The 24,508-nt window shown below is 34.3% G+C and overlaps 1 protein-coding gene, 1 long non-coding RNA gene and 1 other non-coding gene across 3 annotated transcripts; 2 read left to right on the top strand and 1 right to left on the bottom strand.

The window, feature by feature from the left end:
- The first annotated feature begins 739 nt into the window (after positions 1–739).
- Positions 740–4,161, top strand: LOC121234452. The gene is made up of 2 exons (XR_005934402.1): positions 740–1,498; positions 3,673–4,161. It is a non-coding gene; the product is annotated as an uncharacterized LOC121234452 (long non-coding RNA).
- Positions 4,162–6,729: 2,568 nt separating this feature from the next.
- Positions 6,730–6,821, top strand: TRNAY-GUA. Its single transcript is given in 2 exon segments — positions 6,730–6,766; positions 6,786–6,821. It is a non-coding gene; the product is annotated as a tRNA-Tyr (tRNA).
- Positions 6,822–7,463: 642 nt separating this feature from the next.
- On the bottom strand, positions 7,464–13,416 carry LOC121234494 (probable serine/threonine-protein kinase PBL19). The gene is made up of 4 exons (XM_041130440.1): positions 12,682–13,416; positions 10,219–10,479; positions 8,785–8,907; positions 7,464–8,291 (listed from the first exon to the last, which is right to left on the bottom strand). The coding sequence occupies exons 1-4, from the start codon at positions 13,033–13,035 to the stop codon at positions 7,869–7,871; spliced, it is 1,161 nt and encodes a 386-aa protein (XP_040986374.1). The 5' UTR covers positions 13,036–13,416; the 3' UTR covers positions 7,464–7,868.
- Between the last annotated feature and the right edge of the window lie 11,092 nt (positions 13,417–24,508).

Here is a 24,508-nt window from a genome sequence, read left to right as displayed (position 1 = left end):
TATTTCATCCCAGAAAATCTAGTTCGTACAAATATTTATCTATTCGAATGCGTAAAAAATTGCTTCCATTTTTTTATACAAAGTATTTTTATGGATGAAATTTAATTCGTACCTAAAAAATTTTATCTCTAAAGATCATATTTCTGCAGTGATTATTAGGTCAAGGTAACACGTGGCATGAGGACTTGCCACCTCATTAACTTTGAAAGTTCCATCCAGCATCACTTGGATGATAGCTTCATGCTGCTTGAGACATATGTTTGACTCATCTTCCTCCTCTTCAGCCTTCTTTTCATTTCTTTTCTTGTGCAACACAAACCATCTGTCGACCATTCAATAGGTAGCTGGCCGTCTGAAAGAGAGCATTATAAGCATACCTTAACCATTGGATCATATAGCCCTACACTTGTCCACAGGGACGAAGTCAGAATTTATGTAGAGGGGGCCGTAAAATATATAAAATTTTGTATATAACAAAAATTAAAAGATTATTTAAAAGCGTGGATAAGTAAACTAAAATAAATAAAAGCATTTAACATGCTAATTGATCTCAATGTTCTTTCATCAAATAAAGATCATTAATTATCTCATTCTTTCTCAATACAGATTAGCAAATAATTATAGACTAGCAAATATTCAAAACTAATTTAAAAATACATACAAAATAATAAATCAAATTAAAAACTTTGAGTTTACATTATGAATCAATGAGTATATATATGATTTGTAGAGAATAAAACATATTTGAGATTAAAGAAATTCACATCTAGTATTCTTTTATTTTTATTTTTACAAGATTAAATTATTGTAAAATATCATGGTTTTGGGGGCCATGGCCTCCCTGGCCCCCACTGAATTCGTCCCTGCTTGTCCAAAAGATTGAGAAAGTTTGATTGAAGGAAGTGAGCTGGTTGTGTTTAGTTGACCCTTCCCTTCAACTTTCTTCTTTCTTTTCTTATGCCAAAGCCTCCGTTTATTCATCATTTAGTTGTTTATCTTCATGTTAGGAAGCTCTAAGGACAGCATCTGCAATCAGCTTGGCCCCCAAGTTTTACATATAGCATCAAAGGAAGCAAAAACAAAGAGGGAGAGTTGGACGGGTTTGGTAAAAACTAGCAACTAGCAACTAGTTTCTAGTTTTCCTTTGGAAATCGAGACTACTTCTGACCCTTCACATGTGCAAGGTGCCCGGCACTCTGCATCATTTCACAAGTTTAACTATCATCTCTTTAATATATAATGAACCATACACTTAAAGGACACACATACTTGTGGAGAGAGAGTTTCGGGCGATATGCACTAAGTCTTCTACTATTTCTACTTCACTTTCTGTACTACAACCCGAGAGTTCCTTCTCACCTACTCCTCTACTCTTCTTTCTCACAAACACACAAAGTTCAGCGCAAACTCACCATCCACATTATGAGAAAACGAGAGGGAGTCAACTAGTGGTTAGTATAGTGAAAATCGAGTATAAGCCTCAAGGTTATCAAGCTTGGTAAGTAATATCTCTCTATATACCTCTCAATAGATGTAAGAAGGTTTATTAGTGTTTTAATGGAAGCATTTTCTAGAAGAAAACAATTGAATTGTGGTGTTTATGTTGGCTTTGAGTTTCGGCTAGCATCGATGTGTTTAGTGTTGATGATTTGAGTTAAAGCTTTGCAAAGATTGGATTTTTATGACTCTAATAGTGTGTTCATATACATATATGACCTTGTATATGTAGTTTGTTGTTTAGTTATAAGGATCTTGCGTGAGATTTAAAGTGGTATAGTTTAGAATGTCATTTGGAGTTAATACATGTCTCGGTTAACATCTTGATGTTGAATGTTGTTGATTGTTAGTTTGATTCTCATAAATGTTGGAGTACTATGGATGATATGATACTTAAGGATTTAGATTAGGCTTGCAAATGTCTTGCATGGTTCAGGTCTAAAAGAAAAACTATTTAACTCAAAGTATAAGATGCTATATGTTCAAGTATGTCAAGTGCATGTCTCATATTAGCCTTAGTTAATGTATATGGTTTTCTCTCAAAATATATTTTGGTTTACATACATATTTGGATTGAAAAAAGCTAAACGCAGTCGGGCTGCGTAACCGCGGGCCGGGAAACCGCGGCTGATGTGGAAAATGAAGCGCACTGTTTTGTGTTTGCTGTAAAATGGTGTGTTTCGTATCAAGACCAAAACCCACATCTCCCTCCCTTCAATTTCTCCTTCTCACGAGGTCTCTTGTTACCATTCTCATTTCTCACTGCCTCCAGGACTCAAATTTTTTGGTAGTTGACGAACAAGAAACCCCATCTAAGATGCAATGAAATTTTGCATATCCGATTGGCTCTTTGATTTCACTCTAAAAGCAGATTGAAGCCCCACTTGCATAGCAGTTCCACTTTCATCAGCACAACCCATCTCCCACTATTATAGTAATAGACGATAGACCCTACCTCTTTGGTGTCCGCATACCGCAAATGAAACCCAAAAGTAAAAGCATGATTGACTGCTATTGAAGGCCGTGATAAATGTATCCACAGTAGAGATTAGAGAATGAAAAAAGATAAACGCAGTCATCTACCCACAAAGGGCTCTACTCTTAGCAGCTCATCTACCTATGAAGACCATAACCCACAAAGACAAAGATGAGACCCACGAAGATCACCCCTCCCTTCAAATACGAAGAGCTCTTGTTTTCATCTGTTTCCTTTTTCTTTCAATTTCTATTTTCAGATGCTTTCTATTTTCATCTATTTTTCATTTTTTTTATGTGGTAGGCTGACGTGGCAAGCGACTCTCCCGTGGTTACACCTCCCGACTATACGTAGAAGAACTAATTTGGATTTGATGTCTTCAAGAAGTTATTTTTATCATGATTATTTTTTGGAAATGATAGTTACCTTGATAATCTAAGCATCAAAAGCACATTAGAAGCAAGAGACATTAGTTCAAGTTTCAATTTTGATGTTTGATGTCTAAATATGTGTTAGTTGATGTTTTCCCTTAGACCTGGTCGTATGTTGCATAAATCAAGAGGATGAACATATTATTGAGTTCTTTCTTAGAGTTAAAAAAAGCATTCATTTTCGGTTGAAGGGATACAAGTTAGAAAATATGCTTAAATGCATTTAATGAAAACTGATCAAACTTTCAAATTTAGAAATATTTTTTGTGTGAAGCATTAAAAATGGTATTTCAAGGACATAAATGGATTTAGAATGATAATTTCATGAAATTTGGTAAAATTTGGGGTTAGATTGCCATTATTGAAAGTTTAAAGGCATATTTGCAAATTTTGAAGAGTTGAGGAATATAAATGTAAATTTTTCTCTAAGTGTGAAAGATTCGGTTTTTATTTAGTTTCATGATTTATTAGAAACCTCTAACCTTAGTGCATCTTTTATTTTAGGCCACGGAGATTAATCCATAGACAGGGTATTTGTAAGTTAGGTTCTAACTTACACTTAGATAACATCTATATGACTTTGTATAAACATTGCAATTTTGTTATTAACACCATCTGTTATTATGAATCGTCACATACTATGCTATGAATAAACTATTGAAACATGAATGCGTGTCATGAAGCATAAGCTCAACATCAAAAATATTTTTTCACGAACCCAAGTTAGGATGAGAGATTATCCTAGTGGAACTCTCATGTTCACTTTAGAGTGAGTAAATATGGAGTAGAGTTCCCTGAGTTGACGAAGAGCAGTCAACAACTTCGAATGGGATAGTAACGGTCCCAGAGCGAAGGTAAGAGCACTCTTACTAGTAGGTATGCTAGAGTACTCATGATGAAGGACATTTCGTGAAGCCTGATTATCTCTTGAGATGAAGCCACAGACTGGCGTTACCTGCTATGTTGTGAAGATAACCAGTAGGCGCACACAATCTTAATGGGGAGCCATGAGGTATCATAAGTAAGACAAAAAGACAATACATGATGTCTTATGAATGAAATTAAGTTATGATGTCTTATGAAAGAAAGTATGTTATGATGTTTTATGAAAGATGGTGAGGAATCTAGATAGGAGAAACATAAAGTTCTGCAAAACAAGCTCATATCCATGCATATATGCTCATATTTATGATCAGTCATGTTTATGTTTTATCTTTGTGTACGCTTGTGACATAACTTATTAAGATTTTAAGAAAATCCCACTGTGGTAGTCCCACTACCATTCCCACCCGGAATAGTAGAAGTTATGACGGAGCAGGAGATAGCCAATCAGGATGATGAAGGGCAAACCGGTTTGAATGAAGTGGACTAAGGATGGATTTGGATTTGTTGGAATGATGGAATTATGCTTGCTGGTTTTAGTTGATGTTACCTTTATGCCAATGATATTTGTGAAAATGTTTTGAAGTTATGACGTAACTAAGGAGTATAATACTCCAGTACAATGGTTATGCGCGCTTTATATTTCGGTTCTAATGCTTTACTTGATAGATTTCAAGACAAGCATGTCATGTATGAATGTCACTCACTGATTTTGGTGTTTTAATTCATTTTGATACTTTGGTTGTATGCTAAACTTATTCCTCTGCGATATATATATTAATATTGTTAGAAACATGTTAGATGCATTGTATGTTATTTTTCATGTACGGGCTATATAATTTAATGTTGCATGTCTCGATGCTTCGATCTCCACCAAGTCTCAAACAAAGGTTGTGGCATCACATTTAACTAAATAACAGATACATCATTTTAATTTTACCTATTAATTTGAACTAAAGTGCAAGCTCGTATGGCTAAACCTATTTCGCTCTCCTCTGCATGAATTGGACTGGCCCAGATATTTGAGACACCGGAGAAGGTTTACTCAATTGTCAGTACTGAATGCATTTAGGAGATCAGTTAGATGTTTTAATCTTCAACATCCTAAACCAAAACATCACTCTTTAAGAAGTTCATATTTACATCTATCCCAACGAAGCGAGATAAAAGGTTATACCTTCTTTTCCCTGGATAATGTTCGATATTCTATATTAATATATAAAATAAAATAGTATGGAAAATTATATACACCACATCACACCACCATTTCAGTTTCATTCCACTATGTAATATGCGACATATTTATCACTATTGGATAATCTTTTATTAGATGATTATTTATCATCTAATAGTAATAAATGTGTCACATCTTACATAGTGAGATGAAAGTAAAATGGTAGTGTGGTGTATTACTCAAATAGTATAGATGTGCGGAATGAAACCCAAGATACAAGTGGGAAAAAAAAAAAAGAAAAAAGAGAGAGTCATATTGCCCATTTTCCCCACAGTAGGGTTTCCAAAATGAGGTCACCAAGATCGAGATCCAAAGCAAAAAATAATTCTCGATTTGTATAGAATATTGAGTGCATGGGGCAAGATGGAAGGTGAAAGATTGGGGAAAGAATTAAAGCAAAGAGAGTGAATAGGGCAGTAAATAAACAATACTTCTCAATAAGCCAGTCGAAATCGACCGAATTTGGCTCGATTTGTTTATTAAATGAGCTATTCGTTACGATAAAATTATGATCGATTATTAAATGATATAACTCGTATAAAATTTGGCCCTACTCGTATAAGTTCACATAAACTTGAATATTTCATATATATTATATTGTACAGTATTATTTGTATTCATAATGAGAGTATCTTAAATATTTAAAGAAGTTGGAGGAAATCATATTTCTATTACTAAACAATAAACATGTTACTTGAGTCCTTACAAATATAATCATTTAGATTATATTAATTTATAAAAATACTAACAAAAAGTTAAAGTTTGTTTGTCGAAATTTATAAATCAAATTTTGAAAAGATATATAATCTATTTTATCTAAATAAAGCAACTCATGAATAAATTTGAGTTCACTCAAATATTAAATAAGTTATTCGTAAATGTACATAACATCCAACTCGACGACAAATCCGAATTCGACTAGTGTTTACACCCAGCTCGTTTACACCCAGCCGGTGACCAAGAAGGGGAGATTGAGGAGCCCATAATATTACTACTTGATTTTATATTGTCAATATAAGATTTTTGAACAATATCAATATGACTTGAATGAACATTCAATACTCCATCTCTCTTTGTATTGAATCATAAAATTCGTTCAACCAGTAAAAGAGGGATATCAAGTTCCTTTATATAATCATCAGGTGCTTTTAATTTTCTTGATATACAGCCAAGATGTTCAATGTCACGTTTTTTGTTCCATTTTTCTATGTCTAATAATTAAAGAAAAATTATATGCATCATCCTCACACCACACACTACATATAATTTTTTTATTTTTTTCTCTTAACAAATATGTAGTATATGAATGATGAGAAGAATAAATCAATTAATTTAAGAAGAATAAAACAAAAATAAATAAATAAATAAAAATAAGTGTAATATATAGTATATAATATATGGACCTGATGAAAAGAGTGCCTTCCTTCCTATATAGTCTCATGTTGTAATTGTTATCTCTTGGTTTTAGCTTGAGTTGATGTAAGTGGAATTTATGATTAATGAAATCAGTCTTGTTATCAAAAAAAAAAAGATCCGGCCGCATTTGATGCCTTATAATCCTCCAACACAATTTTCAACGCCACTTGACAGTTGGACATCTAAACCCAACTCTAGTGAATGGCGGAAAACGGCAAACCGAGCCGAAGTGCCGACAGATGACTTTTGATTAATTAAGTAAAATAATATTATAGGAATCGTCTTCACATCAACCGACCTTAGCTCAGTTGGTAGAGCGGAGGACTGTAGTGGGAATATCCTGAAAGCTATCCTTAGGTCGCTGGTTCGAATCCGGCAGGTCGGACATTTGCTTTTTCTTTTTCTTAAATTTTTCTTTTTTATTTATATGCTGAAATTGTTTTCACACCACCCCCAACTTTTCTAACCATGCATGTAAATCGTATTGATGAATGAAGAGCATCAGTGAAGTGTATATGCAATTAGCAGATGTTGAATCTGGCCATCTCATCGTTACAATTTTTTCAAACTCTCACATAAAATATTATAAACAATTCAATTTTTTCAAATTTTAAAATAAAAAAAATATTAAAAAATTATATAATAACAATACTTTATTTAATTTTTAATAAAACATCTCATTTTATCTCAACTGCGTAACCAAACGAGGCATTACTTTGTTTAGAAAAAACGAAAAAATAAATCTTCAGGTTTTAGTGTTTGGTTGGTACAAGAAAATTTAAATCAACCAAAATGGTTTTTAAGCTAATAACTCCTTCAAGTACGTGATCATCATTGTCCCTCAATATATGTTGCAAAGAAACCAGGAGTTGACGTTAACAACAATAGGCAAAGAGAATGGCTAATTTTGATAACTCAACAGTCTCAGATGGCTAAATAGAAGTTAATGGAACACAAATACCTTTCTTTATTGGTAGACTAGAAATCATTAGCAATGAAAAGAAGAAATCAATAACTTGCTCCAATATAAAATATAAAAAGAGAAATTTATGTTGCATTTTAACTCACAAGAGTTGGAACACAAAATTCAATATAAAGATTTTATAACCATTCCACATACCAATCTCTATTATCTATACACCTCCTTTCATCATCGCATCAAAAATTTCAAAGTGTGGAACAAAAAGGTAGAGATGATTGAGCAAGCATCAGGGCTTTGCATGGTTAAACCAAGTTGAATCGATCAAAAACTCCCATAACCATCCAATTCTACATGCTGTCGGTGTCTCGAAACCTGAATAGGAATAGAAGGTGTGCCGCAAATATGCTTGCTATCCAGGCTTTTAAACCACCTAAAAATGCTGAGAGATTAAGAAACAAAAAGTTCATGGTTCTTCGGGTTCCTCGTGATCACAAACTTCTCTTTATAATCCTACTTCGGTTTCCTCTGGAAACTTTTTGATCCAGATGAGTTAGAACTACTATTCCCAGCAGTAGTTTCTGACATTTGTGTTGCTTCTTTCAAGCTCTTTACAACCTGACTCATTGCCGGCCGATCCTTGGCATTCTTGTTTAGGCAGATATCTGCCAGCTTAGCAATTTTCCGAGCTGCAGCAATAGGATACTGGTTTCTGAGTTTCGGGTCTATTATCATGCTGAACCGACCAGTGTCAGCCGGGAACTGTTTCACCCACTCTAGAAGCTTCTGCTCCACTGTGGGACGGTTTCTTTCCAACACTCGCCTACCTGTGAGAATCTCATATAGCACAACACCAAAACTCCATATATCACTATGGATTGTAAGGTGGCCTGTTTCAACATATTCTGGGGCAGCATATCCATATGTCCCCACCACCTGATAACAAAATAAAGAAAAATCAAGTCACCATGGGAGTAGCAGAATAAAACTCGTCGTACACAGTAAGATCCAGCAACCCCATGCTTCTTATTAAGGACTTTTTGATAAGATATGCTGACTTTTGAATTGGAGAGTGAAGGGGTGGTGGTTGGTTGGCAACCATAAGATGGACTAGCTATCTACAACCTGATCGAGACCTAACGAACCCTACCAAATAAACATAAAGAATTCACAGCATTTATGATTAAAAGAAAATGGTACCATTAATTGGTCCCTTTATCACATTAAGCACCAGTAAAGAGTCCCTTTAGATAATTTGATCCATTGTTGTTTAATTAGAACATACCCAAATTAGTATGACTGAGCCACATTAACTAGGATGCAAGTAAGGATGGCTTTGTACATTATAAATGTCAAGTCAATGAATTGGCCACTTTTACAGCCTGCAAGAATGTCACTCAAATATATCTATCACCTATGACCTGCTTACCGCTGTGGATACATGAGTATGGTCACCCTGTGGCCCTTCCCTAGCAAGCCCAAAATCTGAGAGCTTTGCCTTAAAGTCTTCATCCAAGAGCACATTTGAGGACTTGAAATCTCGATATATCACCTTCTCAATCAGAACAAACAAAAATATCTTAGCAAAATATAGATCAGGATATTGTCTTCAAAATAATGAAAAATATTGACAAAAACCATTAGGCTGTCATCTACTGCTGCCTTCTCTTTTCTTTTACGTCATGCAGTGAGGGAGGAGAGGGGCTTTATTGTTAGAGATTGGGCAAAATTAGGTGACAACAGAATTCAAGCCCCTGAGGGTTGGGACCACCATAACAAGCAGGGGGGGACAGAACCAGTACTTCTCAACAAAGGGGGCCAAATGGGACTTGGGAGTATAATCCCCATTCTTAGTTAAAAAATAAAATAGTAGAGGGCCCCCTGGTTCCTTCCATACAAGCAGGCATCTTCTACCGCACTTGGCTCCTTAAGGCCATTATGGTCAATAGTGTGTTTTTTCCTCCCCCTAAAGTCAGTAACATCATCTTCAGGGTCCCCATGAATTTCAACAATTTATCTTTTTATGTTCCCAGTTTGGAAGTCGTAAGAGTAGAAATATTGAGCATACAATGGGTGCACCAAAATATATGAAGCATAACGAAAAATGGACGATAACGTATTCATATAGAATTGACAAGATCCTATCTTTATAAGCTTCTTCTGTAAGAAAAAAGATTAAAAATCTGGTGCTGATAAATGAAATTACAATGTGGAAAAAATATCACTTAGTCCGATGGAAATTAGTGGTTCCACCTGTGTATATTACTTCACAAAATGAGTTCCATAACACTCGAAATAAGTCCTATTCAATATCACATGTAAGATCAACAGAGAGTATCATGAAACAATGCAGCGTCAATTTGATACCATCTTTTGCTAAAAATTTAAAAAATTTCATCCTCGGAGGATGAAGTTGTGCCTCCAGATGCGATACGTATTGGAGTAAAAAATTTCATATCAATGACTCGATAAAATGTATCCCTGCCAATACAGCTATTCCACGAGCATAAATTACAAAGACAACAAGCTGAATCTACCACCTAATGAGCTCTACCCAAGGCCTCATGTATGAAGACCAAGCCTTTCGAACCCTAGACTGGTAGGGTTCTAAAGAATGGGACAGTTTGAGCAAACCAAAACCCCTAGAGATACCAACCAAACAACTGGCTGAAATATGTTTCTTTTTACTTTTCTTGGATGTATAAATACACACACGTGTGTGTGGTTAGAAAGATAAAATAAAAATAACAGCCAAAAGTAGCATGTGGGAGTTGAGACTCCATTTCCTAAATCGTTTAATATTTTACTCACACACATATTGATAAGCGATAAATTTGTAAATTAGTGTCGGCTAAATAAATACCTGAACTTCCAGTCCCCCATGTAGGTAAGCCAATCCTTCAGCTGCACCAAGGAGAATGTCTAATCTTGTTTTCCACGGCAATGTGGGAGATGCCCGGTTGAAAAGATGAGCTTCAAGGCTCCTGTTAGGCATGAACTCGTACACTAACAACCGTTGGATCCCTCTTTCTCCATCAATAGAACAGTATCCCAGAAGTTTCACTAGATTTGGGTGATTGACAACACCAAGAAATTGAACTTCTGCCAGGAATTCTTTATGACCCTACGACAAATAAACACTAACAATAAGAAACAGGCTTTCATCTGCATGACAGTGCAAGTAATAATAACCAAAATGAAGATAACATCATGAACAAGATAGCAATGTAATTTCCCAAGGAAAGCCCAAGCTACAGTAGGGTCCATACTCAGAAAGAACCAGTCAATATTACAAATGGAGCCACTTAGAATCATTATAAAGGGCAAGAACTTCTCCCTTCCAAGCAATGTTAAATCTAATTCACTACCTTCATATACTTAATCCAGGGTATTACAGTCTTCCCCTTAAATCTCCTACGTCCTCTTCAAATTATTCCATCATAGGTGACACGATTCAAGTTCCACATTTTTGGTTGGATTTGGCTTTGATATCATTTGTAATGACCTAAGGAAAGTCCAAGCCACATTTGGGACCATAAACCAAAATGACATCTCAATATAACAATTCGAGCCCCTTGAAATCATTATAAAAGGCAAGAACTTCTGCCTCCCAAAGAAACGTGGAATCCCATTCACCACCTTCATATACTCTATCAGAGGTATTACAAGCAAACAGTCAACTTATAGCCCTATTTGTCTGCTCTAGAGGGGAACTCAGTGGGGCTTACAAGCTCATGCATCTATATACCAAACAAAAAAGAAAAAGGAGTAGGAGAAAAGGGGATCAAGGCAGCAGAAAACCCATTCACAAACAAAAAAAAAAAAAAAAAACTTGAGGAATTTCAAAGCAACATTAATCTGTTGTTCGTATCATTTGAAGACTACGTACTGTCACAAACAGATATGAGGATATTTTTAGGATCTCATCGAAGGAACATGATTCAAATTCTATCTATTGTTTAGTCAGTTGCCCCAACGTCTACCACAACAACATGTTAAAATATGGTTTGTGCATATAATTGCAATAGATAACAAGATGAATGATCACCTTATCATAAGCCATCAATATACACACCCCTTGAATATCCCCTTTATATAAATACAACTCTGCAATTTCTTTTTTTCTCTGTTTCAAATGAGTCATTGCACAACTGCATCACTGGCTTCCTATTACAGACAGCTAAATATGGAACTCCAAAAACAATGAGAAAAAAATTCAACTAATTTTAACAGCATCATGATATTAAAAGAAAAATATTGAAGTTATATATTCACTTGGTTTTAGGGGATCATCTCTCAGCAGAAACTCAAGTTTCTGATGGTTATGAAGTTACAGTTGCTGCAATTTGTAGCAAATCTACCATAACCATTGCATGCCATGCTAAATTTTAGGGAATGCAGAAATCAACAGGGGAAAAAGCTCTATGCCATACTTCATGGCCCAAAGAAAGCAATGGCATCAGATTGCTTCCTTAAAGTTCTACCTTGAATCAAACTTCTGAAGCAAAAGATCAGATTTTACCAAATTCTTGAAGCTTCAACTCACCTACTTCCTCTTTGCATATCCCAGTACGATTAAAAATCCACACCAGAGTATACACCAACAGCTAGAAATTGACATCTAACAATCAACTTTGTTCATCAATCATCCAGCTAGGGGCATTTGACTATTGCAAAGCCCTTTTTTTTTGGTATGTGAATATTGATTGAAAGCTTAGTCTAAATCAATATGTTTTTCCTCAGTACAGAACTTTGCTTCTCTAATCTTACTGAATTCTGTATTAACACTGAATTCCTGCCTCATTCAACACACTCTCCAGAACAAATTAGTCTTATGTAAATCGCAACATCCATAACTGATTAAAAGAAGACAGCCAAACATTTTTTCATGCGTTATAGGTTAATTAGCCCAATATTAGGTCATTAACACAGGCTTTCCAACTGATTCGCTCATGTTAGCAATTTTTCCCTGACTCATACATAACCAACACTGCATAGCAGCATAAATCCCAAAACCAGAGTTCACCACCATTGATCTTTAAGTTAACTACACGTATGGAGAACATAACATTTTTTTTCCCTAATTACAAAGGGGAAAGCCAAAAGGCCGCGGAATCTGTTAACCTTGATACCCATATTAACATGTCACCTTTAGTGGTTCATTCAAGTTCAATTCTTTTTGTCAGGTCTTAATTATCTTAAGAACAAAATGCGGCAGCAAATTGACGTATTTCTTATTACCTAGTAGTAAATTATGAAAAATTCAATTTCTTAAGCCAAAAAAAATTACAACTGCAGTTATTAAGAAAGTTGGTAAAGCCAGTACCTGCAAGCCTTTCGTGTTAAGCTTTTTTATGGCAACCACAATTGGATCGCCTTGACCATCCGAAGGCTTAATAGTGCCTTTATACACACTCCCAAAACCACCTTCTCCAATCTTTAGCAACCTGTTGAAACCATTCGTTGCCTCCCTCAGCTCGTTGTAAGTGAAAACTCTCAACTTTTGCTCCCTTGCTTTGTACAATTCCGGTATGCTCCGTGGCGATGGTAATGAACTGGATGACTTGGTGCCTCGCTTTACAGCCGAACTATCTGATTTACTTTTGCTTTGCAACTCTGGAGCGGATCTTGATCTTCTCTGGTTCTTGAGTTTGTCCTTGAAGGCGAAGAAACACTTCATTTTTTTTAGCTTGTTTAATCAAATGCCGAATCCGAACTGTTGTAGCAATATTACTGGTGTCCTCATCCAAAGAGTCAGCCAATTAAAGGATATTTTATGACGCGAGAGAGCGAGTGCTAAATTTGGAGGCTGAAATGGATGGGAACAGAGAAGATAAAGGAAAACCCAGAAAGGAAACAAGGGAAAGTAGCAGGTAGCAATAATATTGGACCTCCTACAGATGCAAGACGAAGGAAAAACTCGCAAATTATAAAGAAAAGAAGAAAAACTCTACAAGATAAGCTTAATACAAGGTGTGAATAGACAAAAAACCAAGAAAGACAGGTTGTAGCATATGAATAGACAAACGAGAGATAAAACAGCCGGAACCAACTCAATAGCTGAATGGAAATTTGAAAAGCCGTGCTGTTTACGAAATGGGAAATATAAAATGAGATGACGAAGTTAAATGAGTAAAATATTTTATAACCATGTCCACAGAAGAGAGAGAGAGAGCGTCGTGTATGAAACGGAAAAAAGGTGAGACTGAAAGCGACGGAAGTGGACCAAGTGTTCTACAAAGGCAAAGACCAGAGCAAGACCTTTCAACCTCTCCAACATCCCTCTCTCCTCGTTTTCATTGAATCCTCTGCATAGCGCGTTTTGGATGTTGTCTGCTTCGGCACTTTTTTTTTTTTCTTTTTTAAGATATTCTGTGAATAATAATAAAAATAATAATTATAAAATATTGAATAATAAAACAAATAAGATAAAAATAATAATAAGATATTTGATAATAAAGTCTTGTCATCATCCAAACTAGACCTAGTGTTGGATCGTTGGGTAAACCTCAAATATGACAGACCAGACGAGTACCTGGTTCAAAAAACAAAAATAAAGGTAAATTTAGTACCATTTTTTCCATCACTCGTCCCCTACCTGTAGGTTGACTCTGCTCAACGAATTTAGGTGAGGCTTTTGAATAATTCCAATTTCTCATTAAATAAACCTCACGCCACGGCTCCGTTTTCGTTGGCATCAGTCCTTCCTAATCTCCATGGGGAATTCGGAGTTTTTATTTCTAAAGAAGTTTGTAAGTTGAGTTGATTTATAAATAATAATATTTTTATAAATTTTGTCGTGTTTGAATGTATAAAATAAATTTATATGAGTTTAATTTTTTTATAAAAAATTAAAAAAATAATGAATCTCATCTATATTTAGTTTAAGATAGATTGAACTGATCACTCTAACAACAAACATAACTTAAAATTTCTTCGTTTCACCTCAAATAAAAATAAATTAAAAATATTAAATAAACTTATCTCAAATTATCTAAGAACATGTTGAATTCTAAATATCACTTTAATACAAAATATTTTTTAATTTTTTATTTTTTATTTTTTATCTAATTATTATTACCTAATTATTTTCTAAACACAATAATCAATACAAATTTTAAAATAAAAATAATATTAAAAATTTAACTTTATAATATTTTTATTCATCTTTATATTTTTTTTATCAAAATTCAATCAAACATATTCATTCAAACTATTTTATTATTATTTATAAAATTCTAAGAAACTCAAGTATCTAAACATGCCACCCTAACAAAATGAGTTCACATAGAGTGGTCCACTCCATATATCTCAAAGGATAATCTCGAAATAAATAATTAGATTTAAAAATAGTTATATCCGTGTTCCAAAAAATATACAAATTTTATAACCTAAGAGGTTCTTTTATCTTATACTAAATTCACTCTCGTTGCTCTCAAGATTAGGTACGTACTAGGATACATACCATCGGAACATGCTAATTAAGCTGATTTTTGTATAATTAATCGTGTCATTCAGTGTTGGTAAACATAATTTTTTTAGAATCGAGAACAAGGTTTTGAAAACCGTGTCAATTACCGTGTCGGGCTATTAATCGGTACAAAGAAGATAGGTGTTTTGTACTGTGTCAAATATAGACTATTTCGGTATGTTTCGGTTAATAGTGACGTACCGGTTGGGTTTTAGTGTGCTGGTCAAAATTTTATATTTTTAATATATTTTTGTCATTTTTAATTCAATTTTCATATTTAAAGATTATTTTCTTAACTTATTTTAATCTCTTTTTCTTGAAAATTGAAAGTCAAATTTCTACTCTCATTTTTATAATGAAAATGAGTAATTATTTTTTTAATAGTTAGATTGAGCACTTATAAATATTATTGAGTTTTATAAATATATGTTTTAACTTTTTAAGACTTACATTGATATTATTTTAAAATATAATTTATATATATATAATTTATTTATTTATATATAGATTATCTCAAAACAATATCGATATCGAAATATTTTGTTCCAATACTTTAATTAAAATAATCACCGAAACGGTATTCAAAATTTTGATCGAAAATAATATCCCATTAGCTTTCGAATTCGCTATTTTATTGTTAGTTTTTTTAACAAAAATTTTAAAAATTATGACGAGAATATATTTATTTTAATAAAAAATAATTATTTTTATATTATTATAATAAAAAGCTAAAATCTATGACCAATGAATAATAGGATTGAGTCGCAATTATTTATTGTCAGAGTTTGAGCATGGAAGGTGGGGGGTTGAAAATTTAGTAGTAGCACTGATTGATATTTTAATCCGTAATGGTGAGGGGAGAGCTCAGCTTTCCACGTGCATGCTGATCTTCAACTTGTAATAATGATGATTAATTTCATTTTTCCTATGGTAAAGAGGGCAGGTCTGAATTGTTGCATCCATCCTGGCATGGACCGAAATTCTTTGTTTATTATTATTATTATTATTATTATTATTATTATTATTATATTTCTCTAACTCTGAAGTGAAGTGCGTCATAGAAATTATTGGTGGATGAGCCTTGATAAAATAAAGATTTCAATAATTTAAATATAATATAAAATGAAGCAGCTAGTACGTACATTATGAGGAGACATGAATCAGAGGGTTGACTCTGCATGGGGTGGTTTCAAATGAATATTGGATGGCATGGATCATGGTAACTAATTTTCTATCTAAAACAAAGGTAGGTTCTTAAATACTAATATATATAATATATATGTGAGTGGTTAAATGTGACCCATGCATGAATGGTAAGATCAAAGGGGCATACATTAATGTTCATAAATTCATTTACTGATTTTTTTTTTTATTAAATTAGTATATGTGTTAACATGTATATCATGAATTTCCAGAAAATCTCCAAAATACTATCTCCTGACTAACACAAGAGACACCCACCCTCTTAGTCAGACAATTTTGTTATGAGAAATGTTTTGGTCGTAAAAAGATATTATAAAAGTAAATTCACAAACTGATGTGCTTTGATGTGATATATTATATTATAAAGTTAAAGGAAACCAACTAAAGGCACCCAAACCCCGTTGTCATCCTCCACCCAAACCCTAAGGCACCCCGCCACCACCACAGGCAAGACCGACAGGCTTCGACAACTCCTCTAAGGGCACTCTGACATCAGTCCTCAGGGTTCTCTCTCTGTCTTTCTCTAGGGCTAAATTGACGAGATTCTCGGTGGCATCAATCTCTTAGAGGCAACATCGACCATCGAACTTGTGCCTTTACCACCGCCACAGACAAGATCGACGGGTTCTGACAACTCCTCTAAGGGCACTCCGACATCAGTCCTCCCTCCGGTGTAGAACCTTTGGTCCGTTTAGATCTGGTGTAGTTCCATAACATCTTTTCTCGTACAGCTTTATGGGTGGCTAAGGGGATAGAGGATTGTTTAGAACTCATCTATCATAAGGGGTTCTTCAGGGAGCTAATGATGGGTAATAAAGTTCTTATCATTCAACATCATATTAACACAAGAGAAAAGCTACTTTGCCTCCCTCATTTGACCACTGGTCAATTTTTTTTTTTTTTTTTTTACTTAGTGATTAAGGAAATGATTTTAAGTGTATTGATGTATTTTTTTATTTTTTAAAAATATTTAAATGTATTAAAAAAATGTGAAAAGAAAAAGGAAAAAAAAAAACGCTGGGCGGTACGCCTAGCAGTAAAGATGGAGCGGCATAGTAGCCCCACTCTTAACACAAGGGGCAATTTTCTACAACTCTCATATTTTCATAATGGAATGAGGAAATATTTGTTGGTGATCCCGGAAGGTGCAAATGGCATCAAATGGAGAGGTTTTCTGCTTTCCATTTGAAGTGTCACTGGGTCCAAAGCCACTGTTTTGAAGTATGCAAACAGATGGGACATTGTTGATGCCAAGACAATGGGAAGGCCTTCCTCAGTCAAAGGTGCCTCATGTGCCTCAGTGTTGAGGTCACCGACGGGTAGTCCGGTAGAGAATAGCTCCCCAGCGGAAGGAAAAGGTAATGCACTTGTAAGAGATAAAGGTTGTTAGGTGACACTGGGAGAAGTGGAAGGTAAGCACCATGTGTTACAGGGTGCAATGGCTACCTCTATTGGGTGTTTAAGGGTGGGAGAAGTGGAGGAGGGGCTCTTGTGGGCTGTCAGAGCTCAATTAACGAGAGTTATGAAGTACGTAAGAGATCTTATGATTAAAATGGATACGACGCTGGACCTAGTCATGGATTTGGGTGGTGGGTTGAAAACGGACGAGGGGGACAGGGGGTAGATCCTATAGGTTTGAAGGTCTCAAGGGCACTGGAAAAGGGCATTTCGACTCCGTCACAGATAGGGTCGTCGAATGACGGCATCACTGTTCACGCCGATATCACTCAGGACATCGATAGCTTGCTATCTGACTACCCTCAATCACCATTTACAAATGCGGTCGGTACCTTTTTCTAGGGTTCAGTTTTAGTTGAAGATGGGGATCTTTCCAGGATTTTGAGTACTTTGGAAAAAGCATACGAGCCTCTTTTAGAAGATGAAAATGGGGTAACAGAAGGTAGTGCTTCCCCTACTTGTTCTAAGCCTCCTGAGAGAGCAGCATGGTCTGACAAAGTGGCACAGAAAAGATTGTTCAGGGATGGAGCACTTACAAGCAATGTCCTCGTCGATGGAATGACGACACCTATGTTGGAGGTAAAGGAACCTTTAATGGTGATAGCAACAATATAACTGTTGAGGAGGTTCGGGATTTGAATGCAAAATATGGCGAGGAGAAAATTATGGATTTTGTCATTGGTGCCATGTGAGAAGGAATGTCTAGGGTCAGGAGTGCATTTGGGAACTGTGTCTGGGGATAATGTTGTTCCTTTGGTTTCTCTTCCTCTGATAAAAAATATAGCAGGCTCACCATTGGATTGAGTTTTGCATAATATTTTAGGGCTTTCATATGGAGGATGTGAAGACCAATTTAAAGCACTACCTACTGCGATTGAGGTGGGTCATTTGCTTGAAACCAAATCAAGTTTTAAGAAAAGCAGGAAGTTAAAGCGTCTTTCTTGGACAATCAACTACGACGCTAAGGAAGGTAGCTCAAATCGAGGGAAGACTAAATGGAGGGCATTATGAAGACGTTTTCATAAAGGGAGTTTCGGGTGGAGTATAGTCTTATGGGAAACAAAGAGTTGGGGTTGGGGAGGTATGTTCTATTCCAATTTGGGCCTTGGTGTATTTTGGATAAATTTATAATTTTTACGCATTTTTGGATCATTAGGAGCTCTCTAGTATGAGTTAGATGTTTTCTTATATACATCCAAAAGTTGTAAAGTTACTTTTATTGTAAAGTGTATCTAACTTATCATATGAAATCATGTTAGTTTATAAATTTACTTTTGTAAAATCTGTTTGTAACTATAATACTTCTCGTTGGTTGTTCAATGCCCTTGGAAGAGTGTATGTTCTAATTAGACTTTTCTTAACCAAAACTTAAGCTAGCTGTGATATTTAATAAATTGATATTGGTTAACATGCATGATAAGCAATTATTTAAGGACAATTCTATTGTTGTTTTTTGCTTAATTTAATTTGTTTAATGCGCACGAAAGAAGATGTACATTTTTCTCAACCAAAACACAAGCGGTTGGGCCAACGCACGCGGTTTCACAGAACAAACCAAACAACAATATCTGATCAACTTGAGAAAAGCAAAAGCCAATTGGGTTTTCTTCTTGTCCCCACACATGCATGCCCCCAACCATTACGGAAGGTTTAAGTGTGAATGATGTGACAAAGCAAAACGGCTTGCCGCGTAATTTCATCTCTCTATCTTCTTTTTCATATGCATCTATTCGACTCTTTGTCAAAGAAATATTTTACTCATTATTTTTATACTATGCATCATATATAATTATTTTTTTATCAAATATGTGGTATATAGTTGATGAGTAAAAGAATTTAATTAATTTAAAAAGAATAAAATAAATAAATTTTAAAAAATAAAAATAAATATAATGTGTATTGTGCAGAAATGATGAGTAACAAAATCTTTTACAAAATGTTATAGACTATATTTTCATTTTATTTGTATATGAGACCAATGATACGATTATAACTTATACACAACTTTAACACAATTAGTAGTAAGATAATAGTTTTTTCACTTTAATTCAAACACATGATATATCATTCAACGGATCAAAAGAACGGAAAAAATTATTTTTTAACATTAGTATTGAAGTTGTATACAAGTAATAATTCTATATATTTTTTTATTTTAATGTATTAATGTGCTTTTATGTATTAAATTTATTAATTTAAAAACAAGAACTGATCTAATTATGATAGATAACCGTGAAACGTAATATCATTATGGTATAATATGAATGAAAAGTAAGCGTATCAATATGTAACACGATCTGTGAATTTAACATGAATACAATATAAAATTAGCATGTTTGAGTTTGATATAATTGGCTCGGATTAAAATAGATTGATCCGTTAATATACGATTAATAAATGAGTCAATAACAGGTCAATCCACTTGACCCAAAATCAACTTGTAATAATCCGTTTAAATTTTATTTTAAAATTACAATTTTATTATTATTAGATTGTAATATTGATATTTTTCAATATGTTTATATTTTTATTGTTAAAATTATAATTCTAGACATATATTCATATTTATTATTGATGGCTTTGTAATATTGATTGTCTTATAAATTGAAATCTGAAAAATAGCCTCAAGTTTGTGATATCATCTGTAAACCATTGATGACATAGAGAGGACATCAGTTTGACGAGGTTGTGACCCAAAAACAAGGTTTTCTTGTTGGAGGACCCATATTTTTAAAGCTTATCTGCCCACATTCAAGTCGTCAAAACTACCACTTTGTGTTCCCACCTCTTTATCCATCTGTATCCAATTATCTCCACTTCCATGGTTGAAAAAAAATAATAATAATAAGATTAGCAATGTTAGGCTATATATAATTAACTCATTTTTTTTATTAATCTAACACCATTAATCATATTAAAAAAAATAGATCTCTCCCACAATTTCAAAGATTCTTCTAATAATCAGATTTGTAAATCTTTGGGTTGGGATGTGATAGTTGTACTGTGTTTTGAAGACTAATTTGGAGGTAGCTTGGATTAATCGATTGAAAAGATGGAGAGGGAATCCAAGAAAAATATTTGCTCATATATGAACCCCACAAGTTTATTTCCTTATTTTTTTGTTTTATTTTTTAAAAGTGCTAAACACCTGATAAATAAAAACAAAAATTGGTAGTTTTTGCTTTTTTTCTGCTGATTTTTTTTTTAATATATAAAAAGGAGATTCGATCATTAGTTCTTTTAGCGAAAAATTAAGATGTTGTCAATTTATCACGTGTCAGACAGACTTTCTTTTTCTCCAAAAGTTTCGACTTTTTATTTATTGAGTAATTCTAATTATAAGTTCTAAATACATAAATTGTGTGTAAAAATATATGTTCTATTTAAAAGGTAAATGTTTTTACCTTGCTTTTATTTATTGAGCAGATCATTTTTCATATTTATTTCTATATAATTTGTGTTACTATTTCTCGACTTTGACTTTGGCATTTACCTCACAACAAGCCATTAAATACAATTGCCTTGACATTGGGATGCCAAATTTTAGATAAGGAAGAAGTCAGTCATTTGAACGTAGAATTATCTAAATTATTAAAATATTAATTTTTATTATTTTATTTACTTCTCCAATAGTCTTATTTTTTTTTGAAAAAGTTATTTATTTTCAAAAATTTTATTATCATTTCCGCACATTATATATTATATTTTTTTCTCTTACTAAATAAATGATTAGTAGAAAAATTTAATTAGTTTAAGAATAATAATATTAGACAATGCTACAGGTCTCTACAAATTTAGAGAATGATAGTGCGCATTTTTCTTTCTCTTTTTAGTATTTTTTAAACATATCTAATTATTAAAAAAAATATAAATTCATTAATAGTCACTTTTTTAATCATTAAAAAAATTAAAAATATATAAATAAACATATTTGGTGAGCATATTTGAAAATTATACTATCATTTTTCTTTGTCTAAATTTTAGCTATAAAGCGCCATATATTTTTTTAAATAAGTGAAGTCTATATTTTTATTGTGAGTTTTATATTTATTCTTATTTTTTTTTTTTTTAAAATGTGCGATACTTATTTTGTAAATATGACAATTGAATGACATTGGGGGATCCACCAACCCCTCCCAGACCATCGCCTGTCGTGGGCCCAAGTTGCTAAGCTTGATGGGTTTTATTTTTTTATTTTAAGCCTCATTGGCAGTTGAATGACACACTTTCAGCATACATACATACATACATACAACGGTAGGTACAAACACACAATTATCGGTTTCAATTTTCAAGCCGATTTCAAACCTATTAATGTCTACTGCATGCCATGCATTTTTCATCATTTTTTTTATTTATAAATGGAAAAAATAAAATAAAAAATTATTTGCCGGAAGAAAATGTTACTCTATTAGGATTGGTTTGATTACACAGTTCAAACTATCTCATATAATCTCATCACATCCCATCTCATATAATCATTACAATTATTTTTAGGTTTGTTTGTTGGGTTCGATAAATAAGCTTTCCAAAAATTGATATGGATTTTCTAGTATCGTAAATGTTTGTGGTTTGTCAAAGGCCTGTAACCTAATTGGCATAATCCACAGCCTCTAAAATAAAAGTTTGGAGTTCGAAACCCTCATCCCTCAAATATATTAAAAATAAATAAATGTTTGGCATCTTGCATTTAGGTTATAACTTATTACCCATTTAAATGGGCTTGGCGTACTATTAATAGTCCAGCCTTCAACATTGATGGGCCTTGTTAAAACATGGAGGGAGACCCCTATTGCAAACCACGACGAGATCTGTATATCGGATGGCTGGAGTTTAGCGAGCCCCATGAGGCACTACCTCGCGCGCACAATGACAAACGGTCACAAACCTATCTTACAAAGAAGCTTCTCGAGTAAGGCGTGTTTCTTCGCGGTTTCATAGAGAGTCAAGAAGATAAGGCAGTTTGTATCTTAAATCCATCTCAATTCATCTTATCTAATCATTATAACTTTTTCAAATTTCAACACAAAATATAATAAACAATTCAACTTTTTCAAATTTAAAATAATAATAATATTAAAAAATAATATTCTAACAATATTTTATTTAACTTTCAACTTTCATCTAAATTCAACTCAACTCAATTCAACATCTAAACGCAGCCTCAAAATCCCTTCTATTGTCTGTCAAAAACAGGGTTGTTCCATGCCAATCAAAACCATTTGTTCCTTGGTGTATCTCTCTCTCTCTCGCTCTCTCGGACGATTTGAAATTGATTTATTAGATCGTACGCGGTTGCTCATATTTTTTTCTATTTTTGAAGAATTATTTGATTTACACAGTATATCTGTTGGCTTTTATGTTGATATTTGGTATTGATGGCTCTTGTGTTTTTTTCTCAATTTTCGTTAATGTTGTTATTTGTAGTTGTTGCTGTTGTTAGGTTTAATTGTTGTTTCTTTTTAGGTTTCTAGTCCATTTCTTTGTAGAGAAAAACTAGGGAGCGGTCGGGCTATTAATATTAGAATAGCAGCCCTCCAATAATATGGTAACACGTAGAAAATTACTAATGTTTACTATGCACTAGCATATACCTAATCAACAACCCAAACCAAACACAAATGAAATCCTCACTCCTTCGTCTTCAAGGAGATCCCAACCCAAACGGAATGCCACCCCACACTCATCCCTGACGGCGCTTGACCCATACAGTGGCAAGGACGAAGCTCGACCCAGACGGTGACGAATCTTGATGAATTTTGATGTGGATAGAGCTCGAATCGATAATTCATGACTGATATCGATTTATGTTTGGGAGATTTTTCTGTTAGCTTTTCATGAAAACAGAGTAAAAAAATATGAGTTCTTTGTTGAAGTCCATGCCTTGAGTAGTCATTAGCGCTCAGCGCTCAGCACCCAGCGCCCAACGCCCAGCAGTTACCTATTGAATGCAAATAAATGCATTCATACGTGAGGCGATATTGATATTCGCCTATAAATTGAGGCTCCTGGTGAGAGCTTCAGACACACCCAAGAAGAAAAGAAAAGAGAGAGAGAGCCCGGAGAGTTCTAAGAGAAAAGAAGAGAGTTGAGTTGAGTGGAGTGGAGTGTGATCCTCCTCCTCTGTAATATTTTCTTGTATTCTACTATTTATTAGTGAAGCTCTTTTCTGTAGATGTAGGCAGTTGCCGAACCATGCTAAATTCTTGGTGTCACTGAGTGTGTGGATGTACTATTTTATTTCCACTTTTAGTCCTTCCGCTGTGTTGATTTTTCTAACAAGTGATATCAGAGCGATTGTTGGAATGAGTTTTTTTTTTTAATAAAAAACTCATTTTTAGTGTGTTGCTCAGTTTGCAAATTTGAGTAAATCACTGTGTTCATCTCATCGAGGCAAGGAAAGCGGTGAAAACCAGAGGCTGAACGGAGGCTGCACGCTCCTCCACGCGCCTCCTGAAGATCGAAGAGTGAGCCCACTCTGCACGCATTACACGCGCCCAAGGGAGAGTCGAGCGCATGAAACCCAGGCTCCTCCACGCACTCCAGAGGTGCCTAGCGTGTGAAAACCATGTGCATCCACTCTCTGCACACACTCCAGAGGTTCCTAGCGCTTGAATCCCATGTGCTTCAGAGATTTCGGTGCTGATGTACACGCGCATACGCGTTTTTCGTGTTGCACGCTCTGCACGCACGACAGAGTTCCTGTTTTGGTTCTTTTGCTCATTCCTTGTGCTATCTGAGTCCAATTTTGACGAAACAAGACTCATTTCCAACAAAATCAGGCATTCCGGACACAACGATGTTGTCTGTTTTGCTATATTCTACCTTGAAGATCCTATACTTGCATTTTGTATTTAGAATCAGTCTAAATCCATGGAGGATTCAGCATCAGGCGCTATGATAAAGCTGACTGCCTCAAACTACAGTCTTTGGAGACCTTGGATGGACGATCTCTTTAACCGTAAAGATCTGTCTGATCCCTTGGAAGATGAAGGGAATAAGCCAAATGAAGTTACGGATT

This window comes from Juglans microcarpa x Juglans regia, chromosome 6D (assembly GCF_004785595.1).
Source record: "Juglans microcarpa x Juglans regia isolate MS1-56 chromosome 6D, Jm3101_v1.0, whole genome shotgun sequence".
Lineage (NCBI taxonomy): Eukaryota > Viridiplantae > Streptophyta > Magnoliopsida > Fagales > Juglandaceae > Juglans > Juglans microcarpa x Juglans regia.
The sequence above is the reverse complement of the archived record's forward strand: the minus strand, read 5'-3'. Positions and strand labels throughout refer to the sequence as shown.